The sequence below is a fragment of the Manduca sexta genome, chromosome 3, assembly GCF_014839805.1.
Source record: "Manduca sexta isolate Smith_Timp_Sample1 chromosome 3, JHU_Msex_v1.0, whole genome shotgun sequence".
Classification (NCBI taxonomy): Eukaryota; Metazoa; Arthropoda; class Insecta; order Lepidoptera; family Sphingidae; genus Manduca; species Manduca sexta.
The window spans coordinates 1,855,124-1,876,816 of record NC_051117.1 but is presented as its reverse complement, the minus strand read 5'-3'; the positions used below and the strand labels follow the sequence as shown (position 1 = coordinate 1,876,816).

Here is a 21,693-nt window from a genome sequence, read left to right as displayed (position 1 = left end):
ATTTTTTGTAGCCTTGCAAACATCCATTCGCCAATCAACTTACATAATTAGATGCTTTTTTCATCCGCATTAATTTGACTTTATTTACGGACTGTCTACTTTTGTATTGTAAACGTACTAATAGGGGTGAAATTGAAAGGAGTTTAAAATACTCCGTTAATTTTGTAATGAATTACTTTAGAATTTATTTATTTTAAACCTTATTTACAATGATTTATAGAGATGGATTTAATGTCAGGGCCCATTCTATTTTCGGAGGATATAGAGATAAGATGATAATGTGGTGGTGTTTGGATATATTTTATATCCGCCCGGATAGCGACCGCCGTACACAAGGTGTTAAAATCCGTCACAGTGGCCCATAAGTGTGTCGCGTTCCGGGATCAGCCGACATTCTCTTGGACCTAATTCCAATTACCATCAGATGCAATAGGTTTACTTTGCCGTCCACATATAAAAAAATGTATGCTTTTAAGTATATTATTTCAACGACATTGTTAAAACCTTTAGGGAGCCTGTTCCCTATATTATTGTACTCTTTGGTCGCTTGTTTTCTGTTACTACCAACACACCAGAGAGTGGAAATATTATTGTAGAGTTCTCTCTCTTCACATCGTGCTACTGCTGTTTAAGACGAAACAAGTGTAGTGTTGCATAGTAGACTAGGGTTTGAGAAGTTTCTACAATAGCAGTCGAAGAACTTCGAGATTTCTCAGAATCGAAATAATATTTGCAAAATGTATTAACAATAAAAAATAATTAAAAATGAACTTTAAATCCTTATTTACATAGTTAAAGCTATAAAAACTTATCAAATGGACGATGTCAGTATTGAGTAACAGCTGTTGTGAGCAAAATATAAATTATTACACATTTCTATTTCGTGCAGCGATAAATGCTAATTTTTAAATCATAACCGTTCTTCAAATATAATTCGTCTAGAAACTTCTAATAAGTATCTGCAGCTATTTCCTCGTTTTTTATATTGTCTAAACTAAGTTTTGAGAGCAGACGGTAGTTTAAATAATTGCATAGTTAAATATATTCAGTTTATCACGCAACACTGGGCACATAGGCCTTTCACTTGCTAGCATTAGTTGGGTGTCGAAAAATATTCATTAGATCTGTCTTTATTATAATTCTTTTCTCTTGTATCTATTGGGATATGATCTGAGATTCCTTGCGTTTAGTTAATATTGCATTTACAATCAATTACTAATTCATCATCATCATCAGCCAAAGATTTCCAGACGGATCTGTCGAAAGCGGCCTGCATCCAACGTGTTTCTGCGACTTTTATCAAATCGTCTGTCCACCTTTGCAATTACTAATTACTTAGGTATAATATTGACTTGCTGATCTCGCATTAATATACCCACGTATTTCGCAAAAAAATCCAAAATACGTTTACTTTTACTGCAATATTTTATTAGCTCTGCACACATGCGTTATGCCGTAAGCCCTGCGAGCTTTATTTGCAGAAGTCAGATTGGCATTTGCATTATAAAAACTGTTTTTTTTTTTTCGTTTTATTTCCATTGGGGGTTTTTAATGACTGAAAACGTCACCAAAAAAATTGCTTGTGGAAATTTCTACAAGTATTCTTGCTTATTTTTATCTCGTTTTACACATGTTAATTGCAACCTAAATTAACTGAATCTACTCGAATGCTAAAACCTTGATCTTGACCGAGAGGCTGTTCATTCATTGCATTCATCCACTTTCCACCACAAAAAGATATTTAACTTAAGGCTAGATTGATAAAATTACTTCCTTATTTTAGGCTTTGTATTGGTGAAATTTAAAAAGATAAAAACTGACTTACTTATCTAACTAGAATGTAAATTATGCAATATAGACGCGGTACCCACGCTTGATGGTAAACGAATCATAAACCTTAAATTCCAGACTAAATACGCGGTAGTAGGTACATTTACAAATATTTTATTAAGTATAAGTTATTACTTGTTTCCATTAAAATAGTTTGTGATGAACTGAATGACTAGATGTGGCATTTTTAGCAACATCATTAGTCATTACATACCTTTTATAAAACAAAGTCCCCGCCGCGTCTATGTCTGAACGCGATAAACTCAAAAACTATCGAACGGATTTCGATGAAATTTGACATGAAGATAGTTTGAGACCCTGGGAAGGACATAGGTTTCTTTTAATTCTGGGAAAATATATTTAATCTTTATCCTTTAAAAAGTTTCACATGAGCGAAACCATAAGCAGGAGCTAGTTTACTTATAAAAGGCGGGAAATATAAGCATAGCAAGCAAGCACTTTCTGTAGGACAGTGATATTACCTAAGCCGGGCATTCATGCTATAGAACGCAACATGTTTTGAAAGTTGCGAATAACTTGGACAGAAGGAAGATTATAATTATTTTATATGACCATGGCACCTGCACCAGCCACAATTATAAATAACAATAATAATATTAGCCCTGTTTTATCAACTGTCTCACTTTTGGCATTTGTTTCTGGTGTTTTGCGATTTGGAGAGTAGATACTGTTTATACTTAATGCCATATGAAGACTGTGCAAACATTAAATACATCACAGGTTTAAAATTTACGTATTTTGTCTACGAAGGGCGTGAATTAGAATCTATAGGCATGTTTAGTTTTAGTCTTAAGAGGTCTATGCTTACTTTGCAGTCAAAATTCAAGTGGATGTTGAGCGAAATGTACCTACTTATTGCTAAATAAAATGTATCATTTTAGTTCCTTCATTAGCTGGTGTCTTATATTGAACGTCTTAAGTCTATTAAGTATTCGGTCACCGAATGTTAAGGCAGCATTCGTCTATCACGAACTATTTTGCATTGAAAATGGCATCGTGAACTGAATAAGAAATTTTTGAACCGACATCTGAATTTTCCTCCCGGTATCATAGAATTAACATTAAATCTAAATAATGATTTCTTATGTTTACGCGAATGTTAGACATTAAAACAAAACTATTTTTCGGATTTTATCGCGGTTTTAATATTTTGCTACGTTACGTTGACCAACACCTGGCTCCCCCCCTCTTCCATCCGTGATAATGAAGGCTGTAAAGTCTTCGAAACGTCGCGTCGGGAGAAAGAGTAAATATTAAAACCGCGATAAAATCCGAAAAATAGTTTAATTTTAATTACATCTAAATTTATAATAATGCCTCTTTGGAAGTTATAAGATGTGGACTAAGAGGTCTAGTGCTCGATTCCTACGTCACTTATAAATAATACCTGCGTCACAGTCTTATCAAATTAACAGTAGTTAGGTATCTACTTTTAAGAATTACTTTTATTTTACTTTGATGTATGACAAAGACTGAGATCATTTAATTTATATTATGTATTAATTCCTTCATTCTACAGGTAATAAACTCTTGACTTGTTAATAATTGTCTATTGTCCTTATCTAACAGTTTCAAAATCAGTTGCCTAAGCAGTTGATGTTGCTGTTAATTGTAGTTATTAGCGTATTTTTAATAATTAAAGCATCTTCTTTATTACTTACCTAAATACATTTTCGAACTTTTCATGTCTTAAAAAACGCACTGATTTTTATTTTCGCGGGAGAAATACTTTTTTCCGCAATGACCCGAGGAACTTAAAGCTCGGTTATGATTACTTCCTAGTTTATTTGGCTGGCGTAAAAAGTATAATCCAGAACCCTCTTATTGGCGCATGTAGATCGGTTGTGGGATAACAATACATTTCATTGCTGTATAACTGCCCCTAAATCACATTGCGTAGTTCAAGGTTGTAAGTTCCATGAGGCATTGCAAATGGAAGAATGGTTTATCAGTTACCACCCATACTGTCTATTTCAAGAAATGTGATGTGATGTACATAGTATATATAATATTATATCGATACTTTTTCATGAAGAAGTAGTTATTTATGAATTTATGAGTCCTATTATTCTAGTTAATATATTTTGTTGCGCAAATAATAATGTAGTGATTATATTTATTTGAAGCAACGACCATCGCACGTATTATGTTACAAGATTATATAGAAGCATTAATAATGACGGTTACAATATTTTTTATTGTGTGACTAATCCTCATCCAAACATAACGCGGTCACAATGGAAAGAATATCTTTTGTTTTTAAATTGCTTCATAACCATACTGGAGCCAATTTAGTTCTCTTTATCATTTATGCATAATCTCATTTTAAATACTCTTATTTAAAATTCATTTCCGATAGTAAAAAAGTTGATAGCGAAGAAAAGTTTTATGTCGTTCTATGATAAACTATAAACCTTTCTATTTGTAATAAATAATATTATGATAATAATATGACCGTCTCGTCACATGGTTCTCATATCAATCGTCAATCAGATAAAACAATGACAATATCAAAGAACACAAAACGTAATCGCACGCGGAACGAAACGGCTTTGATAAATCAAAGTTTATTCGCGTTCGGAATATCGTGACGTGTACGCGTTTATGGGCTTTATTGCATTGTATTATATTATTTAAAAATTCATTGCGATTGAGAAAATATAAATAGTGATAATTAACTACTAAAAATAAATAGATAAGAAGTTCAAGTTCACGGTCACCGATCTAATCTTTCGAACGCAACTGTCACTTGTCAACTTTTGTCAGTCGTTCGTTGCATGAAGTGGTGATCGTACGTGTTGGCTCCCTTTAGCGAGCGAACAATTTGCATGGGATCTTTATTCAATTACATATCGTCTTATTACGTTCGGCGTAGCTCTTGTATGCGGGATATCGTCGTCTGTGGCCGGATGCCGTGAATCTTTGCCTGTTTAGAAAAAAAAAACAATAATAACCGCGACTCGCGCGCAGTGTTTCGCATTGTTTTGGTAAATTAGGTTTTGCAATTTGCTGTGTTAAAAGAACTTTCCGGAATTAAAATGAAGGTTCAAAACAACAAAGAAGATGGTTCGGACGAGGAGTCCGGCTTTGGATATCAGAACACACTCGTAAGTAACTTTCTAATTTCTAGAAAAGTATAGATAATTATTTCCTTACCCGGTCTCTGACGCACTTTATTTGGTATTATGCCTGCTTGTATGACCATATAATTTATTCTCAATTAACGTTTCATTCATAAAAAATGTGTACATATAACTTTATACTGATTACCGTGCCTATTTGCACATATAATATTGCGACGTACTCAAGGAAATACTTATTGAAAAGTTAGTTAATTTAATGATTATGATTCGACAAAAAATAGAAGACTGGTTTTGAATAATTGGTTTGGGTTAAAGGTGATATAAGGTAACATCATAATAAACAACTTTGTAACATAATTTTGATAGGTAAGTATATGTTTACCTAAACATAATTTTTATTATGACATTAAAATTTACCCAAAATGGATGACAATATTATGGATGTATGTCATGTTTAGTAAACAGTTTCCTCAATATTTAGGTATTTAATTTATTTATAAGCATGCCAGGTAAGTACTTATAGCACATTTGAATTAATGTTATAACTTAAAATTTACTTTACAATTATACAAGTGGTACAAATTATGTTATTATTTTTTTTAGTATAGGTTTCTGTACACATTGGCAAAAAGTTTCTATACATATATTTTTAAAAAGTAAATATTATAAAATTCTATATTAAGTTTTAGGCTCTTCCATTTTACACATTTAAATCAAACTAATAGATCATAGTAATATTTACATAGTTATGTGTTGTTTTTTATGCTGCTATAATTTTATATTTTTGATAAAGTTCCTATTCTTTGAACAAAAATTTCAGCAACAAAAGACATAAGCCATTATTAAAAGTAGTAACACAGTAATATTTTTTCATCTTACAATATTTTTATTTAATTTAGTATCATAAATACAAAACATACAAAATCATTCCATATATAGTAAAGGAATTATTCATGGACATAAACTTTACTGTTAGGTTGCAAGCAAACTGGTTTCATGCAATATGCAGAAAGCCGAGATTAGGAATGCGGTTTGTTGTAACATCTCACAAGACCTGGAAAGGGCTTCCATTACACTCAGGTTTTATATCAGCTTATCCACTTCTAGATTTGGATAAGGATAAATGCAAATTAATATTTTTGTGTTTCATATTTTATGTTTTTATTAAAGTTATAATAAATGTTTCATGAATAGATATTATTCGCTGTTTAATATGCCAACAGTTTCTTTTTGTATTATACATTATTATGGACGATTACGTCATAATTCCGTAAAAAAAAAGTAAATGTGAACACACTAAAAACAATTATAGATGGATTGTTAAAATGAGACAATAATTTGAAAACAAATATTCCACGGTTCCGTCCCAGGCAATTGGACAAAAATGTGTTACCGTATAAAAATGGGGCAAAAGGAATTTATAAGATTATTTTTATTGATTCATTAAAACATTTGTAACTGCTAGAATGTGTAATCATGTTGCTGGTTTGATTGTATGAATTAATTATGATACATTTATATTGTATTTTAATGTCGCTCTTTGCGGCTTCGCGTACGAAATTTGGTTTGTGATGCATATTAAAAAATGGAATTCCTTTCTTGGACATCAAGCTTTCTTCGCGTTAAATTCCGTCAAAATTGGTTCAGTAGTTTAGCCGTGAAAGCGTAACATCTAGTTACTTTCGTATTTATAGTATTATATGATTTTTTGCTTAGAGCTTGTAATGTAGTTGCTTCTGACTGGTAGCAGGATAAGGCATTAAAATCTATGAAGTTCAATGTCCGATTCTCAATTCGAGTTTTTCAATTACTACTACCGAATGTAAACTATGCGTGATGACTTTATATGCGAGATAGCATTAGACAGATTATGACGTCATAAAACGGTGCGATTAAGGATGCAAGATTTTATATCATACTTCTCTGCTCAGGGGTCGTCTATTAATTACGTGATGTTTTTTAGTGACTTTTGAACCCCGTCCCCTAAACCTGGTGATATGTGGTGAGGTTTTAGACTATCTCTGTCCCCTAATCATAATCACGCCAACAACGAAAAATAAAAACACGTGATATCTCATTACAACCCTCCCCCGCTTCCTGTCGTATTTAGTGTTTTTATTTCCGAACTCCTCTGCCCTTCGAGCTTCACGTGATTAATGGATGACCCCTTAGCTATTTGGAAATAGAGGCGTGACATTATGTGTGACAATTGTATGTATTATGTATGGATGATATATGACATATTATGTTGAACAATATTTTGTATTTATTTATAAAACTTAAATGAGAAGGTCAAGCACAAGGATTAACAAACAGGTATCTATCGATGTTTCTTTTTACATACTTCGATAAAATGCAGGATATTATACTGCTGTAAAATAAAAAATGTTAAAAAAAAGATTGTGATAATGTTAAAAAAAGGTAAACACTAATAACAACACACAACCAATTAAACATGTCTAATGTTACCAACTTTTATTATGAATTGCATGCACTAGATGTGATAATAAACTTTTTTGTGTCTATTAGGACTACATTCCAATACTTAGTATTATATAATTAGAAAAGGAAATCGCCACACTTTAAACCGGTGTTCAGTCGATACTGACACTAAAGCCCTGCAAGTAAAAAAAATTTCGAGTCTCAGATCAGGCGAGAAAATAAGCGCTTTGATAATATATGCACTTGATGTATAGTCGGCCACAAAAGTAATTGAACGATTTCAAAATTTCAAAACGCTCCTACATATTAACTGCACGCGAAATATATTTTTTTCTTTATCGAAAATAAAGTCAACACTTTTAAGTTTATTTTACTAAATAAAAAAATATTGTTGATAGGAACACAAACATTTCTTATGTTTACGCGAATATTAGACAGCAATGAAGGACAAATAAGTTTAAAGGTGATTTAGACTTTAGAACTTATTTTAGACTTTATTCACCCACTTTTGTGGCTGACTGTACTTACGTATGGCACGATTGTGTACTGTCCGGCAACTGGTTTGCCTGTTGGTAAACGATATCTCTGCCCATAAGCAGTATTAACACTAACCAAAATGATTTCTTGTTAACCGACGTGAATTTTTTTTTGTATGTTTGTTGCCTCAGAACTCGCTTATTTATGAACCGATTTGGAAAATTCTTTTTTTATTCAAACGAATATCTCTCCAGATTGGTCAAATAAAAATTTTTTCAACATCACTTCAATAGTTTGCTTTTAAAACTAAAAAAACTAGAATAATTATGTCGTCCAAGAAAACGAAATCGCGAATTTAGCTTTCCTATGACGTTTTTAGTTATGTTTTTGCATTGAGTTTGGTTCAGTGTACTTCTCATATACTTATACATATAGCATAACATCTTTTCCGAGTGTCAAGGGTAGGCAGAGGCGTAACATTTCAGCGCGATAGTCGCGCTGTGTGTGAAACATATCAGTTGTGTTTTTGGGTTGGGTTTAGTTGACTCTACTTCTTACATGCATACAGCATCTACGTATATCATATCATCATATATGTATATAGCATCACACCTTTTCCCCTTTTTAGGGGTAGGCAGAGATGTAACACCACAACGCAATAGTTGTACTATGATCGAAATATATCAGTTGTGTTTTTGCGTTAGGTTTGCTTGAATCTACTTCAGGCACCGACTCCAAAGTTTGGTATCCAATATATACCTGTTATGTGAAATTATTTTTTGGTTTTGAGTGGTTTTTGAAGGCGGTTTAATTTTTTGTTAAAATTATTTTTATTTACGCGAATGTTTTGTAGTCCGCCTCGTGGCCATGAAGGCTGCCGTCCAAAACTTCGGGGGTAAAATTTTTATAAATTACGAAAAAATCCGTTAAATTTTTTATTTCATAAGAACATTGAATTATATGCTGTCTGCTGTGACGTCATACTTGGCGGTACAAATATATATTGTGATGGTAAAATACAGATATACAGTATAATCCGTTTATTATGACTCTGCCTATATTGACCAACCTCTTATTATGACGTAATTACACTACGAAGTTTGGTTTTCATATAAGATTCTTTATAAAAAAGTCGGATATAATGACTTCCCTTACAGTGACATGTCGCTTATTGTGACCCCTTTTAATAAATTATGTCCGGTTATAATGACCGACATGATTCTTTACGCCTTCGGTAATGTTCGTTGATGCCCGACGACGTTCGGCACGTGGCTCGTTTTTATTTTGAATCTCAGTGATGGGGAAGAAGAAGTCGAGGAAGAACCATTACCTACCGCAGAAGAGGCATTAAAAGCTGCACAATTATTATCCTGATTTGTTCATAGCAATATTGAAAACGATAATTTGACCATAGCGATGTCTTCTATACATAATAGTATTAGAGACTGTTTTTACAATAAAATAAAAAAACAAAAGCAGACAAAAATTACAGATTACTTACATTAAAAAATACAACTTTTATGTACATACATACATACATTTTATAAGTTACTATGTTTCTCTATTAAAGTACTTAAATACATGCATACCATTTACATAAAAATGTTTTTTTTTCACAAAACGCTTTGTATGACGTCCGCTTATTATGACGTGTTTGTCAATTCCTTTCGATGTCATTATAAACGGATTCGACTGTATATTAATTCGCTGGTGGTAGGATATATTTTATATTCGCCCGGATAGCGACCACTGTATACAAGTTAAAACCCGCCATAGTAGCTCACGTAAGTATGTCGCGTTTCGAGATCAGCCTGTGTATATACGGTTCCAACCGGCCGGCATAATTGTGTCGACTACCGAGGAATAATCATCTCTTTATCAGTCGACATTCTACTGAACCCCACTTACCATCAGGTGTAGTATGGTCTTTCCCGTGCTCGCATAAAAAAAAGCGGGCCTCCACGTATTAAGTGTCCTAATAGTGTATTTACTGTTGCTTTGTATACTTTAACATAGCCGAAAATAATTTGTTAGTAATTACTTAATTAATGGGCCAGTTTTAAACAAAAGCATACATAATTATAATCATTGTGATTACGTAATTTGTCGTAATTGACGGCGATTGCCTAGGTCTTTGATTTTTAACGCGTAATCGTAAGGAAATACACTTACGAAAGAATTTATCCTTAAGAGTTTCGAAGGTGTGTGAAATCTACCAGACCGCACTAGGTTGCCGGCTAATCCCTCTTAATATAAGAGGCCCATGTCCAGCAGTGGGACAGTAATGATACAGTATTGGCGTAGTTAAGGATTTTCAGCCAGCTGGCCCGAGCAAAAAATGGCCGTCGATTTCAAGGCCCACGCGAGGCCTCTGCAAACGTGAGCCTATTTCTACTACGGGTAAAGACGTTTCCAGGATGGACTCTGCCCACCATTCTCCCCCCTACGCCCATGCAGGGCAGGTATTAGTCATGAGAGAGTTATTGTGTTTAGAAAAATAAAAGTTCCTCAGAGAATAAATCTCGCGTGTAACTATCAAACAATAGCTCATGAATGGATATTTACTAAAACTAGTATTCGTTAACGGCGTCATTTGTTCACTATTATGATTTGATACGACTTCACTCTGATGTAAAATCTTTTAGCAAATAATTTATCGCACTCTTAATAAAATAATGACCCATTTCAAAATTGGCAATTTGTGGGAATCGTCAAACAAGCAATTTCTGTTTGTGACCTTTTAGTTTTTTTCCTTTTTTTTTTCATGCTATAGGTTTCGTTTATTACCTATCTTTAATAAGCTCAATTTTATAGCAACTTCAAAAAAATAGGCAGCAAACAAAAATTAGTTTTCCGACGACTGCCACAAATTATCAATTTTGAAATAAGTCATTATTTTATTAAGAGTGCGTTATATCAAAAAGTAATAATAAAGAAATGTACAAATGGCCCAACGGAGACCAGCATTTGCTTCACTGTCAGCGTATTGGTGAGTTGGAGCCTTTTATGTGATAAACATTTAGGTGCTTTTTGTCTGTTTCGTTTGTTTGTTATATGTATGTATCTTGTGTTTGTTACAAAATCATTTTCTTTCTTTTTTTTCTATATTTCCCAATTAAAAGTTACCTTTGACATGGTCTATCTCTCCGTCAAATTTCATCTAAATCCGTTTAGCAATTGTCTTCACTTCGGACAAATATCTACACATGAACATAAATGTTTGTGTTTATGTTATTATGTACGGTATTTTTATCCCGAATATATGCTAGGCCCTTGAAAAGTTTTATCTGAATAATGAAATCTAGTGGGCAAGGTCACGATCAATTGCTAGTAATGCATACGCCATCGATTTCATACTGCATAATAATATTATTACGTAAAGAATCATATTATACGTTCTCATATTGGATGATATTGCAATTTCAATTCTAAATATTGTATGTTAAAGATCAAAGTGTGTTTCATGATTAGATTCCAATCCCGTTTTATTATATAATATCTTATCAGAATTAGCACTGCAATAGATAATTCGCAGTGATAATGATTAAAATAATTAGAAACAGTCCTAATGTGGTTTTAATTGGGTTTAAATTTAATTAACTTAAGATTAAATGTTTGTTACCAGTGACTATGTGCGAGGTTAACAATGAAATCTGTAAAGCCTTGTGTGAGCCAGCCACGACCTAGATTTATATCTTGATTTTAGTCAGTCTAAAAAAAGTAATTAAAAGCCAGCTAACAGAGATTGGGTTTACTGCTCAGTATCAGCCTGGAGTCTGGAATTTATGTACAATATGGCGATAGGCTCGCCCCCTATCACACACGACAGAACACACATTGCGAAAAGTAGGTGGACTAGTTCCGTCTTATGACGATCACATCATAGGTTGGAATGCATATGGTGAAAAATGGGTTGGTGGTGGGTAGTTGCACTTCTCCCTACCCTTTCGGAGATAAAAACGTAGTATGTGCGTGACTAAAAGCAAAGATAACATAATTATGTAAACTACTTTTTCCAAACACCGTCTACCATTCCCTAAGCCCCATTCCACGGGCTGCACATCCATGATCTTCTGAGGCCTTATTCTCTGTACCACGCGTCATTTCGTCAGTGAATAGCAAGCATGTAACACAACGTCTCGTTTAAGACAATAGAAATTGGCATATAGAATACCATTCCACATTATTTTCACGAACGTAACAAGGCCGTGTTACGAGTTTATATTGTCATAGAGAATAAGGGCCTTGGAGTCATCCTTTATCACAGTATTAACTGGTACCACAGCAGTGTTACGTTCGTGAAAATAGCGTGGAATGATATTCTGTATGCTAATTTCTATTGTCATTTTTTTCTGGCACGGATTGGTTCTCACCGGGGGTACCCTGCTAACGGTGTACAAGCGATCCCTCGGCTTAGCAACCACGGCGCTCCTTCAGGGATAGGGGAGAGAGTTTATGGGACGGGAGGAGGAAAGGAATTTTACAAGCTGTAATATATTTCTTTGTTTGCGCCCTGTTAGTTGGTTTCAATCGTTATTATCGCGATGCTATAAAGTTTAATTTAAGTTGCACCTGCTCTGCTATTTTGATTTGCTCCCAGTAAGATAGACATCAGATAAAATATAGACAAAAATAAATAATAAGAGCCAACATTAATTATATACATAATAAATAAACTGGTGCAGGGAAAGTTGAATACAAACACTCAGATGAATGGGGTATAGATATTAAGCATACTACCGAAATAACTGGCTACCTGCCAAATCTAGAGTTAAATTAAGTGAGAGCGAAGGCTTTGAAGATTACGGTTCGCTGGTTACTTGAAATCCAAGAATAGAATGGAGAAACACAGCAAGTTATTCTTTAATAGATCTCACAACTTGACTATAAATTTTAGTTTCAATGTAGAAAGTAAAGTTCGGCTTCTGTGATGTATATGAAATATTTTAGGAGCACACATCGTAAATGACAGCAGGGTAAAGTTGTGAGCAAATTCTAGAGACTATTAATATATTGATAGAAACTGAAGCGAGTTGATTAAAAAATAAAAATAACTATCGCTGGCTACAGAAATGCTTTCGCCAATAATTTACCATCCAACCGATCGCTACGACTGTCCAGGACCAACCACTTCGGTATAATTTTTTTTTTTTTAATATGGTGATACGTTTGTTGCCGGGCAGGACCGGCTTATATAGACACATCAGTCTTGCGGGTGAGTGCTTTAGGCACTGCGAGCCCTACCTCGGTCTGTCAAACGTTCAGTGTTTTTATAGCAAAAGTGTCACAAATACCCTCACAATATTTTTTAATCTAACAATATAAATATTTTACCTCTACAATTAACAACAAAGTCGTAAGGCAATATTAACTATAACTATAGATGTTTATACAAAATGTTCCGGCAGCCATTATGCAACGTTATCTATGATTGCACGTCGTGACACCCGAGATTACATTTAAAAACAAATAACTGAACAAATATTTTTATAATCATATAATGGTATCAGACTTGCCACAGATAAGGGATATCTGGAGCAATGTCGGACCAGGGGCTTTAGGAAGGATGTCTTTCTATAATCGTTACCGCGAATAGAACATAATGTATGTAGGTGAAAAGGCCTAAGTCCAAAGCCGGTTCTAATTTAATAAAATAAATAATATCAGCTCTGTATTCTATGCTGTCCCACTGCTGGGCACGGGCCTCTACTACTGAGAGGGATTAGGCCTTAGTCCACCACACTGGCCTAGTGCGGATTGGTAACTTCACACCCTTAAAATTCCTAAAGAGAACTTCTCAGGTATGCAGGTTTCCTCACGATGTTTTCCTTAACCGTTAAAACAAGTGATAACTCACGTAGTTTTTAGAAAAGTCACAGGTGTGTGCTCTTGGGATTTGAACCTGCGGACATTCGTCTCGTCAGTCCGTTCTACACCCAACTAGGCTACCGCTATTTTGAGCAAATTCTAATTACAAAAAAAAATTGTTACTTATTCATAAAAAATATATCTAATGTTTTTGTACAACTCGTTCTCTATATGTTTACATTTGCTATCCAACGTACAATAGGTGATTAAAGTAGCAAATAACCACAAATTATTACAAATTTTATTTAATGTATATAATGATTTGTTATGTTTACGCGAATGTCATCATATCGAATAGACATCGCAGTAAAAATATTTTCCGGATTTTGTCGCGGTTTTTTATATTATACGGGGTGGATTGAAAATCCTTTGTATAATTCTAAATTGTGAGTAGATATTGTAACTGACTTTTCGGACAACTAACACTTTCATCCGCGCCGTGACCAAGAAGTCTACAAAATCTTCGAAATATCGTGGGAAAATTATAATACAAAAATTCGCTATAAAATATTAACTAAATTATTATTTTAATGTACAGAAATCCTATTGAAAGTAAGTAACTCGAGATGCCAGTGGTGTAAGATTTCTTTTAAAAACCGATATATCTATCCAGATATCTAGTTACTATTTAAGATAACGTATATTTTCTTATCTATATAACCTTTATGTACAAAAACGTATTAATTATGAGCAAAACTTATCACATTTTCCTTTTCTCCTATCAAACAATTTCCGGCACGAAAGGGTAATATTTTATCACTGAAGGCCCACGTACCTAATATTGAAGAGGAAGATTAACAAATATACAAGCAGATACTGCACGAGGAAATGCCTAGATTTAAGGCCACGACATTGGTATCGGTCAGTGTGTAATGGTATTATCTAATCCGTTTTGCTATCGTCCAAATTCTTAGATACCATTCGTCATGTGCTTGATAACTGGGATTACTTTTATGGATCGTTGTTAATGTCTAGTTAAGTTTTTTATGTAAAAAAATATGTCAGTGTAGTTGTAGGAAATTGTGAAACGTTTGGTTCAATATAAACTAGTCCTTATGAGCATTACCTAGGCAACGAAGGGTGCAGGTGCAAAAAATCCATCGCTCCCTGATTTTGGTAGGTAAAATGCTGTTCACTAGGTGGTGACCTAAAGTAAAGCGTAAACCTGCGATAATTTCTTGGGAAATTTTGCAGTTTAGGTATACTGATAAGGGTCTTGGTGTCACCGGTGTTCTGCACCTCCTAGCCCTACGGTGGTTGTCTCCCTATTTATGAGATGATAAGAAGTTTAAAGAAAAGGAATTAAAAAGACGATTAGGGCGGATATTATCAGAACAACAAAGGTTACATTGGTTTTATTTTAGACAGTGGGAATAACCCAATCGAAACCGCTCATAAGACAAAGAATGATTTATTGTCAACACTGGTGCATGCAATATAATAGTATCTACAGCGCTGTTCTACTACTAAATAGAACAATTGTTGACTCTATTGGTCTTTAGCATTAGTATACACATAATTATCATACGTAAGGTTTCTGGAGCTGAAAGGTATTTGAAGAACTGGGATTTTCGGTACTAGATCTTAAAAGAGTCGGGACATACCTGTTTCCTCGGTACTTTCATTTTTTTTTTAGTGTACAAAGCAATTTTGGCAAGCCTAGTGATTAGATTGATGATGATGATTGATGATTTTTAACTGTCCTTTTTGTTGTGGTTTATAGCGGCATCTGGTTATCATTATCCACTTTGTTACTCGTAAAAACAATGTTTTATCATATGGATTACCATATCACTGGTTTTATATTCTACAACTGTTCCTATTGTTTTTTTCCAGTACATTCCGATAACAGTAAATTAATAATACAATTAGTAATAAAAAGTGACCGTATCATCAATTTATGATTTATTTGCTGCAATATTAGAATGTCTAGACTCTATGTATTTACAGTTTAATATTAACTAGTGGACGTCCAGTGATCACAATTTGATCGTTGGTTGGATACAGGCCTCCTCTACTACTGAGAAGGATTAGGCCTTACTCAACCACGCCGACCTAGTACGGATTGCCAGACTTCATATACCCTCAATATAGGATTCTCATTTTTGTTACGGTTCTTGGGCATTCTACAATACCATGCTTGGTTGGGATTTTTGGTCGATATGATGCTAGTACCTTTGATCTTGGTGAAAAATACTCGCGTTTCTGCTTATCCCTACAAAATACAGGTGTTATTGTATTACAACAAACAGTTGTCATAAATCCGTAACAGGAACTTAACAATAATATAATTTATAGGTATAAAGCTTGGCTTGTAGGAAGTGATCTGGGTCACCGGCCATATTGGACATAAGAATGCTTGCAAAACATAAATCATTATCGGGCTATTACCGTTTAGAAATGCTGAGAGTATAAATGGCTAATACTTATTTCTTACTAGTATTGTAAATTGTTAAAGATATTTCTATGTTAAATTATTTGTATTTTAAAAAATTCCAGAATCGATTTGGTTCAAATATGGCATTAATTGAATAGGTCGATCTGGAAATAATTGGGGGAAGCCCATGTTCAGCAGTGGACATCCTGCGGCTGATGATGATGATGATGGCATTAATAATGCTGGATTAACACATTATCTTGACAAAGGTACTTCTTTCGCCTCTTCCACATTCTTAGGTCTTGTCATAGATACTGGGTCAGCAATATAGAATCTGGATTAAAAATGTAGGTTTTATCTGAGAAAAGTACAAAATGGCCCTTTTTAGGGAAAGATGTAGAGGAGGCCGAAGCCGCTAGTGAAACTTAGAGGGTATCTTCCTATTAAAGTGCATGCGAAAGTTATAAACATATTCGTATATTTTAATTAAAGGCATAATGTGCTAAATGAATTAGTATGAAATTTGGCACCTAGTTGGCCTTATAATATAATAATATCAGCCCTGTAGTATATACTGTCTCACTGCTGGACACGGGGATCCTCTACTACTCGGAGGGATTAGGCCTTAGTCCACCACGCTGGGCTGGTGCGCATTGGCAGACTTAGCCCTGGGTTTTGGACCTGCGGACATTCGCTTATTCGGCAGTCCGTTCCACTGCCAACTAGGCTATCGCCTCTAGGTGACCGGACTAACTTTAAAGGCAAATATTATCGTAGAAAAAGGCCTTTTTTCAGTTGGTTTCATTACAGTGAGTTTTTGTTCGCAATAAATGGGTTTTCAAAAGAAGGAATCAGAGCGGGGCGAAGTATATTTGATACGCAGCTCTCCCCGACAGAAGTACATACATGAAGGCAATTTCTCCACGGCGGTTTCTATAACGATTGACGTGGTAAAACAATCGACTATTTTGCCGGCCGTGTGTGCTTACTCGTTTTTATTAAAGTTGGCACTTATGGGCATAGATACAAAGGCGAACTATTGTAATAACATTGTCAAGATGTTCTTATAATACTTGTTGCCATCGAGACTTCAAGGTGACTTGCAAAGATATTAAAGTCTTCACTTGACATTCATTACGTAACTACGTCTATTTTAGGAGTAGATAGTTTAGGGCCTGATACACAACTTCTGAGTAAATGCTATACAAAAGTCACACTAATCTATGCCTTCAAAGAAATGGCAACAAAATGAGTACTATCTACCTTAGCTGCTTAATACGATAACTGTCAAATAAAATTTACTTGAAACTAGCAAAAAAGGACCTTCATCTAGTATACAATCAACATAAATATTATACAATTAACTTTCTGAGTAGCCTATGATAATCTCTGAAATTGTTGAACCTTAAAATGATAAATTACATCCATTATGAAGAAGATATTTCGTTTATTTAATTAATAAACAAGAATAAGATTCCGTAAAAAGTCCTCGACGAGGATGGGATTCGAACCCACGCGTGCAGAGCACATTGGATTAGCAGTCCAACGCCTTAACCTCTCGGCCACCTCGTCGTGATGAAAGCTATCCAAATTTCACATTTAAAGAATAACGGGTGCATTATCGGCTTTAAAGAAATTCTGATAGTTTAGGTAACTGCAGGTAAGTCCGTCGCGTTCCGGGATCAGCCTGTGTATACCAAACAGGCCGGCATAATTGTGTCGACTGCAGAAGTTTAATCATCTATCGTTAGTCGACTTGCAATTGGACCCCACTCCACTTACCATCACGTGTTGTGGGGTCACTTTGTCATGCACTTATTTAAAAAAGGTAAGGAAAGTCAAACACCCTTGGAAATCTCACTAAGTATTAGTTTTTAAGAAGACAATTCTTTAACCCGTTTAAGCCACTTACGAAACTTTCTTCTACGCACTTTGTAAAAAAAATGCTGTTCCCTTCTTAGCGTCTGAACTGAAAAATATGGATAAACATCGCCCATAACCAGTTTTAAATTATTGCGTAAACCGTTGGCATTGAACCGAGCATTTTACGAAATCGCAGTGGTGAAATGCAACAGTTGTTGAATCACCTTGAAGAGTCTAGACATCTTGGAGTCTATCACAGTATAGCTTCGCGTGTCATCGCTTTTGGTGTTGAGGACCTTTATGATGTTTTTGTAATAGCATAGAGCACAGTGAATGCTGTAGTATTTAATTAGAGTTTAAGGTGGCGTTATTGTTTCTAGCATGACAAAATGACGTGCACCTGATGAAGTGAGTAAGAAGGTTATTAACAAAGAAGGGGTGTTGTATTTTTTACTGATCGCTACAATTATACCAGTCAACAAGCGACCTGCAGACTATTAGTTCCAAATAAATATACCGTTCTCATCCATCGTGCCTTCTTCGGGACGACAAGACTTTGGATACCAACTAATGGTGGATAATTTATTTGGAATAGTTGTTTAGCGTTGTGATCTTAAACTGAGATATGATACAGCCTCGCGTACGTTTCACGCAACATTGAAAATAATTATTCCAATGACACGCGGGTTCCTGCTCTGTATAATCGTGATAATTGTTTTAAGACTTCCATCAAACACGCTAGATTTTTTATACAGGAAGATATTATACAAGTATGTAGAGTAGATACAGGACTGGATGCATCGCGACTACTTACAAGGAGAAAGAGATCGTAAAGTTGATATATGATATATCAATTCTGGAGATTAATCCTTAAGACGTATGTATTTATACGAAATTTACAATATATATAGAAAAAATTCACGATATTTCTGCAATGTTATCTTTACTTTGGTTGTAAATATCTTTTAAAAATGTGGATATTTTTTTGTGACTTAGAAGTTACATGTACTTATATTATTTATCAATTATTCAAATATCATTTCAATTTAATAGTGAATGCAAATATCATGAGAATGACTACATATCTGAGATTTCGCCATAAAAGTTTCAAGGGTGTGTGAAGTCTACCAATACGCAGTAGCCCAGCATAGTGGACTAAGGCCTCAATCCTCTCAGTAGAGGAAGCTCGTACTCAGCAATAAGCAGTCCATACAGGACTGGTATTATATTTTCAGGATCCGAATATAAATTATTATTGTCTGTTGGTGGCAGGATATATTTTATATCCGCCCGAATAGCGACCATCGCACAGAAGGTGTTAAAACCCGCCATAGTAGCCCACGTAAGTGTGTCGCATTTCGGTATCAGCCTATGTATATCCGATTCTAACAGGCCGGCATAATTGTGTCGACTGCCAAGGGGTAATCATCTATCGTCAGTCGACAAAAACAAACTTGCAGGTGTTTAGTTGCGAATTACCTTTACCAAATCATCCAGTGAATAGTTACAATTCAGAGGGCGTGTCTGAGTGACCCCGTGTTCCTTCCATTGTTTAGCTGGACCTCAGTGAAGACCAGAATAGTAATGTGAGAGTGTTGGTGGTAATAAGAAAGAGCTGTTGGCTATTTAACATGTTTGATATTGTCGGACGCCAAATGTGAAGGATTTTGACAGTGATCAAAAAATATACATACGACCAAGGTATAAGAGGAAGGATACGGCATGCCATAACAAATCAGAACAAAAATGTTCCGTAGGCTCATTTACACATTCTATTACATATTTTTTTACAATAACACGTGTGTCGTATTTAAACCAGTATTTGCAAGCATCCCAATTGGAATAATCTCGAATCTTCAGATTGTACATGATGATGGCGACGCAATTTATTTTTTGGATATCTTCGGTTTTTGAGACAATAGACAACCAAGCCAACGTTTGTTTAATGTATTTTGTACAGAATACATTGAATAATTTTAAATCAACTTCCTTTATTTCATTTCTATTTAGAGTCGATATAATACACCAGATTGTATTTATCAGTAATCTACATAAATTATTTATCTGGCAGTAGGTCTCTGATAAGTGAGAGTCCGCCTGGGTAGGTACCACCGCAATGTCTATTTCTGCCGCCGAGCGGTAGTGTATACTCAATGTTCTGTTCCGGCTCGAAGGGCATTGTAGCCAGTGTAACTACTGGACGTAATAAGACTTAACCTAACATGTCAGGATGACGAGTGCAGGAAAATACTAAACAATACTTTATAATTCACGGTGTTGAATGGTGTGTCTACTGTTTATGGGCGGTCGTATCGTTTACCATCAGACGAGCAACCAGTTCGTATCGTCATTCAAAGCAATAAAAAAAAATATGGTTCATATAGAAACAGTAGATCTAGATATGTGTGTGAATTCTTTATTCCAAGAAAGAAATGGGGAAATTATCTTGATCACACAGAGGTGAGACAACGCGTTATCAAATCTCAACTGAAACGATGACGCAAATAATGTTCACACAGCGGTTTAAGCTGCGTCATTTGATAAAGACTGTGTTTTTTTTTAAGTTGATAATAAAATTGCATTGGTTATAATATTTTGCGTATTTGGAAGTCATTCAGATACGTGGTAATTTACATTATTATGATCTTAAAGTAAACAATCGGACAGCAATCTATATATATAAAAATGAATCCCTATTTCCCTTGGTCACGCCATCACGCGTGAACAGCTGTTTGTTATGGTCAGGAAGAAAAAAATTAAAAAATTGCGCGGGAAATTAGAAAATTTAAGAAATCTTAACGAAAATATTAATTTTATATAATTGTCAATCGTTCGAAATAACTGTCAGTGATTGACAGAATGCGCGCGTGCATACATAGTCAAGTCAGGACAACGTCTGTCGGCTCAGCTAGTTCTCATATATTTTTTACTTATAATAAATGGTATTCTTCTAGCGTTGGATGGTTTGGGTAAGTAGGCCCTATTACCCTATGCTTTGCAGATTACGCAATGACGTTTACACTATGTGAAATCATGGTTTGTTTTGAACATCAGTCATTAAAATTACTGGGGAAATTGTCTTCATAAATGATTTCGTAGAGACTTACCACGTAGACCTGTCAATATAGTACAGTGCCATACAGCAGTGGCGCAAGGGGAAATTTTCCGAAAGGAATCACACAAAACACATAGGTACTAATATGCATAAATGCGGTCTGCAAATCATTCTAATGATAATTAGATTCTACATAGGGAGAAACCGACAAGAATCATGTTGTATGGACCCTTCGCCACTGCCATACACTACATCATATTCCTTCTGGTCCTGCAATTGTTTTAAGTAGCCTACGACCGCCAAAGGACCAGCTGCTCTCATTATTTATACATAATAGTGTAGTGTGTCTATTTAGTATATAAGTCATGTAATGTATAGTATCAAGTTAGTATAATGAGTGTAGTCTAATAAAGAGCCCAAAACCCACAACACATCTTAACATATCTTCCATTAGAATAGCATCACGCCTCTCTGCTTGATACAGGTGGACATAAGTATAACAGGTCCTAATGTCTCCAGTTAGGTTGAGCTTCATTTAATAAGAGGAGAAACTATTGCCATTTACTGAACACGATTCAAGTCTCCTGGCCGATAGTGAGTATAAAATATATCAAAGAGCAACGCCGAACAGAATAGGATTATATTCCACGTCTGTCGTTTCAATTGAATCTGGATCA

At 34.7% G+C, this 21,693-nt stretch overlaps 1 protein-coding gene and 1 non-coding gene across 2 annotated transcripts in view; one reads left to right on the top strand and one right to left on the bottom strand.

Annotated features, from left to right (window-relative positions):
• Window positions 1-4,406: 4,406 nt before the first annotated feature.
• LOC115442286 (chloride channel protein 2) overlaps window positions 4,407-21,693 on the top strand; it is an 87,548-nt gene continuing 70,261 nt past the window's right edge. Inside the window, exon 1 of the mRNA XM_030167292.2 lies at window positions 4,407-4,958. Within this exon, the coding sequence (XP_030023152.1) occupies window positions 4,890-4,958 (69 nt within the window). The 5' untranslated portion in view covers window positions 4,407-4,889. The remainder of the gene's footprint in view (window positions 4,959-21,693) is intronic.
• Window positions 17,589-17,670, bottom strand: Trnas-gcu. The gene has a single exon. It is a non-coding gene; the product is annotated as a tRNA-Ser (tRNA).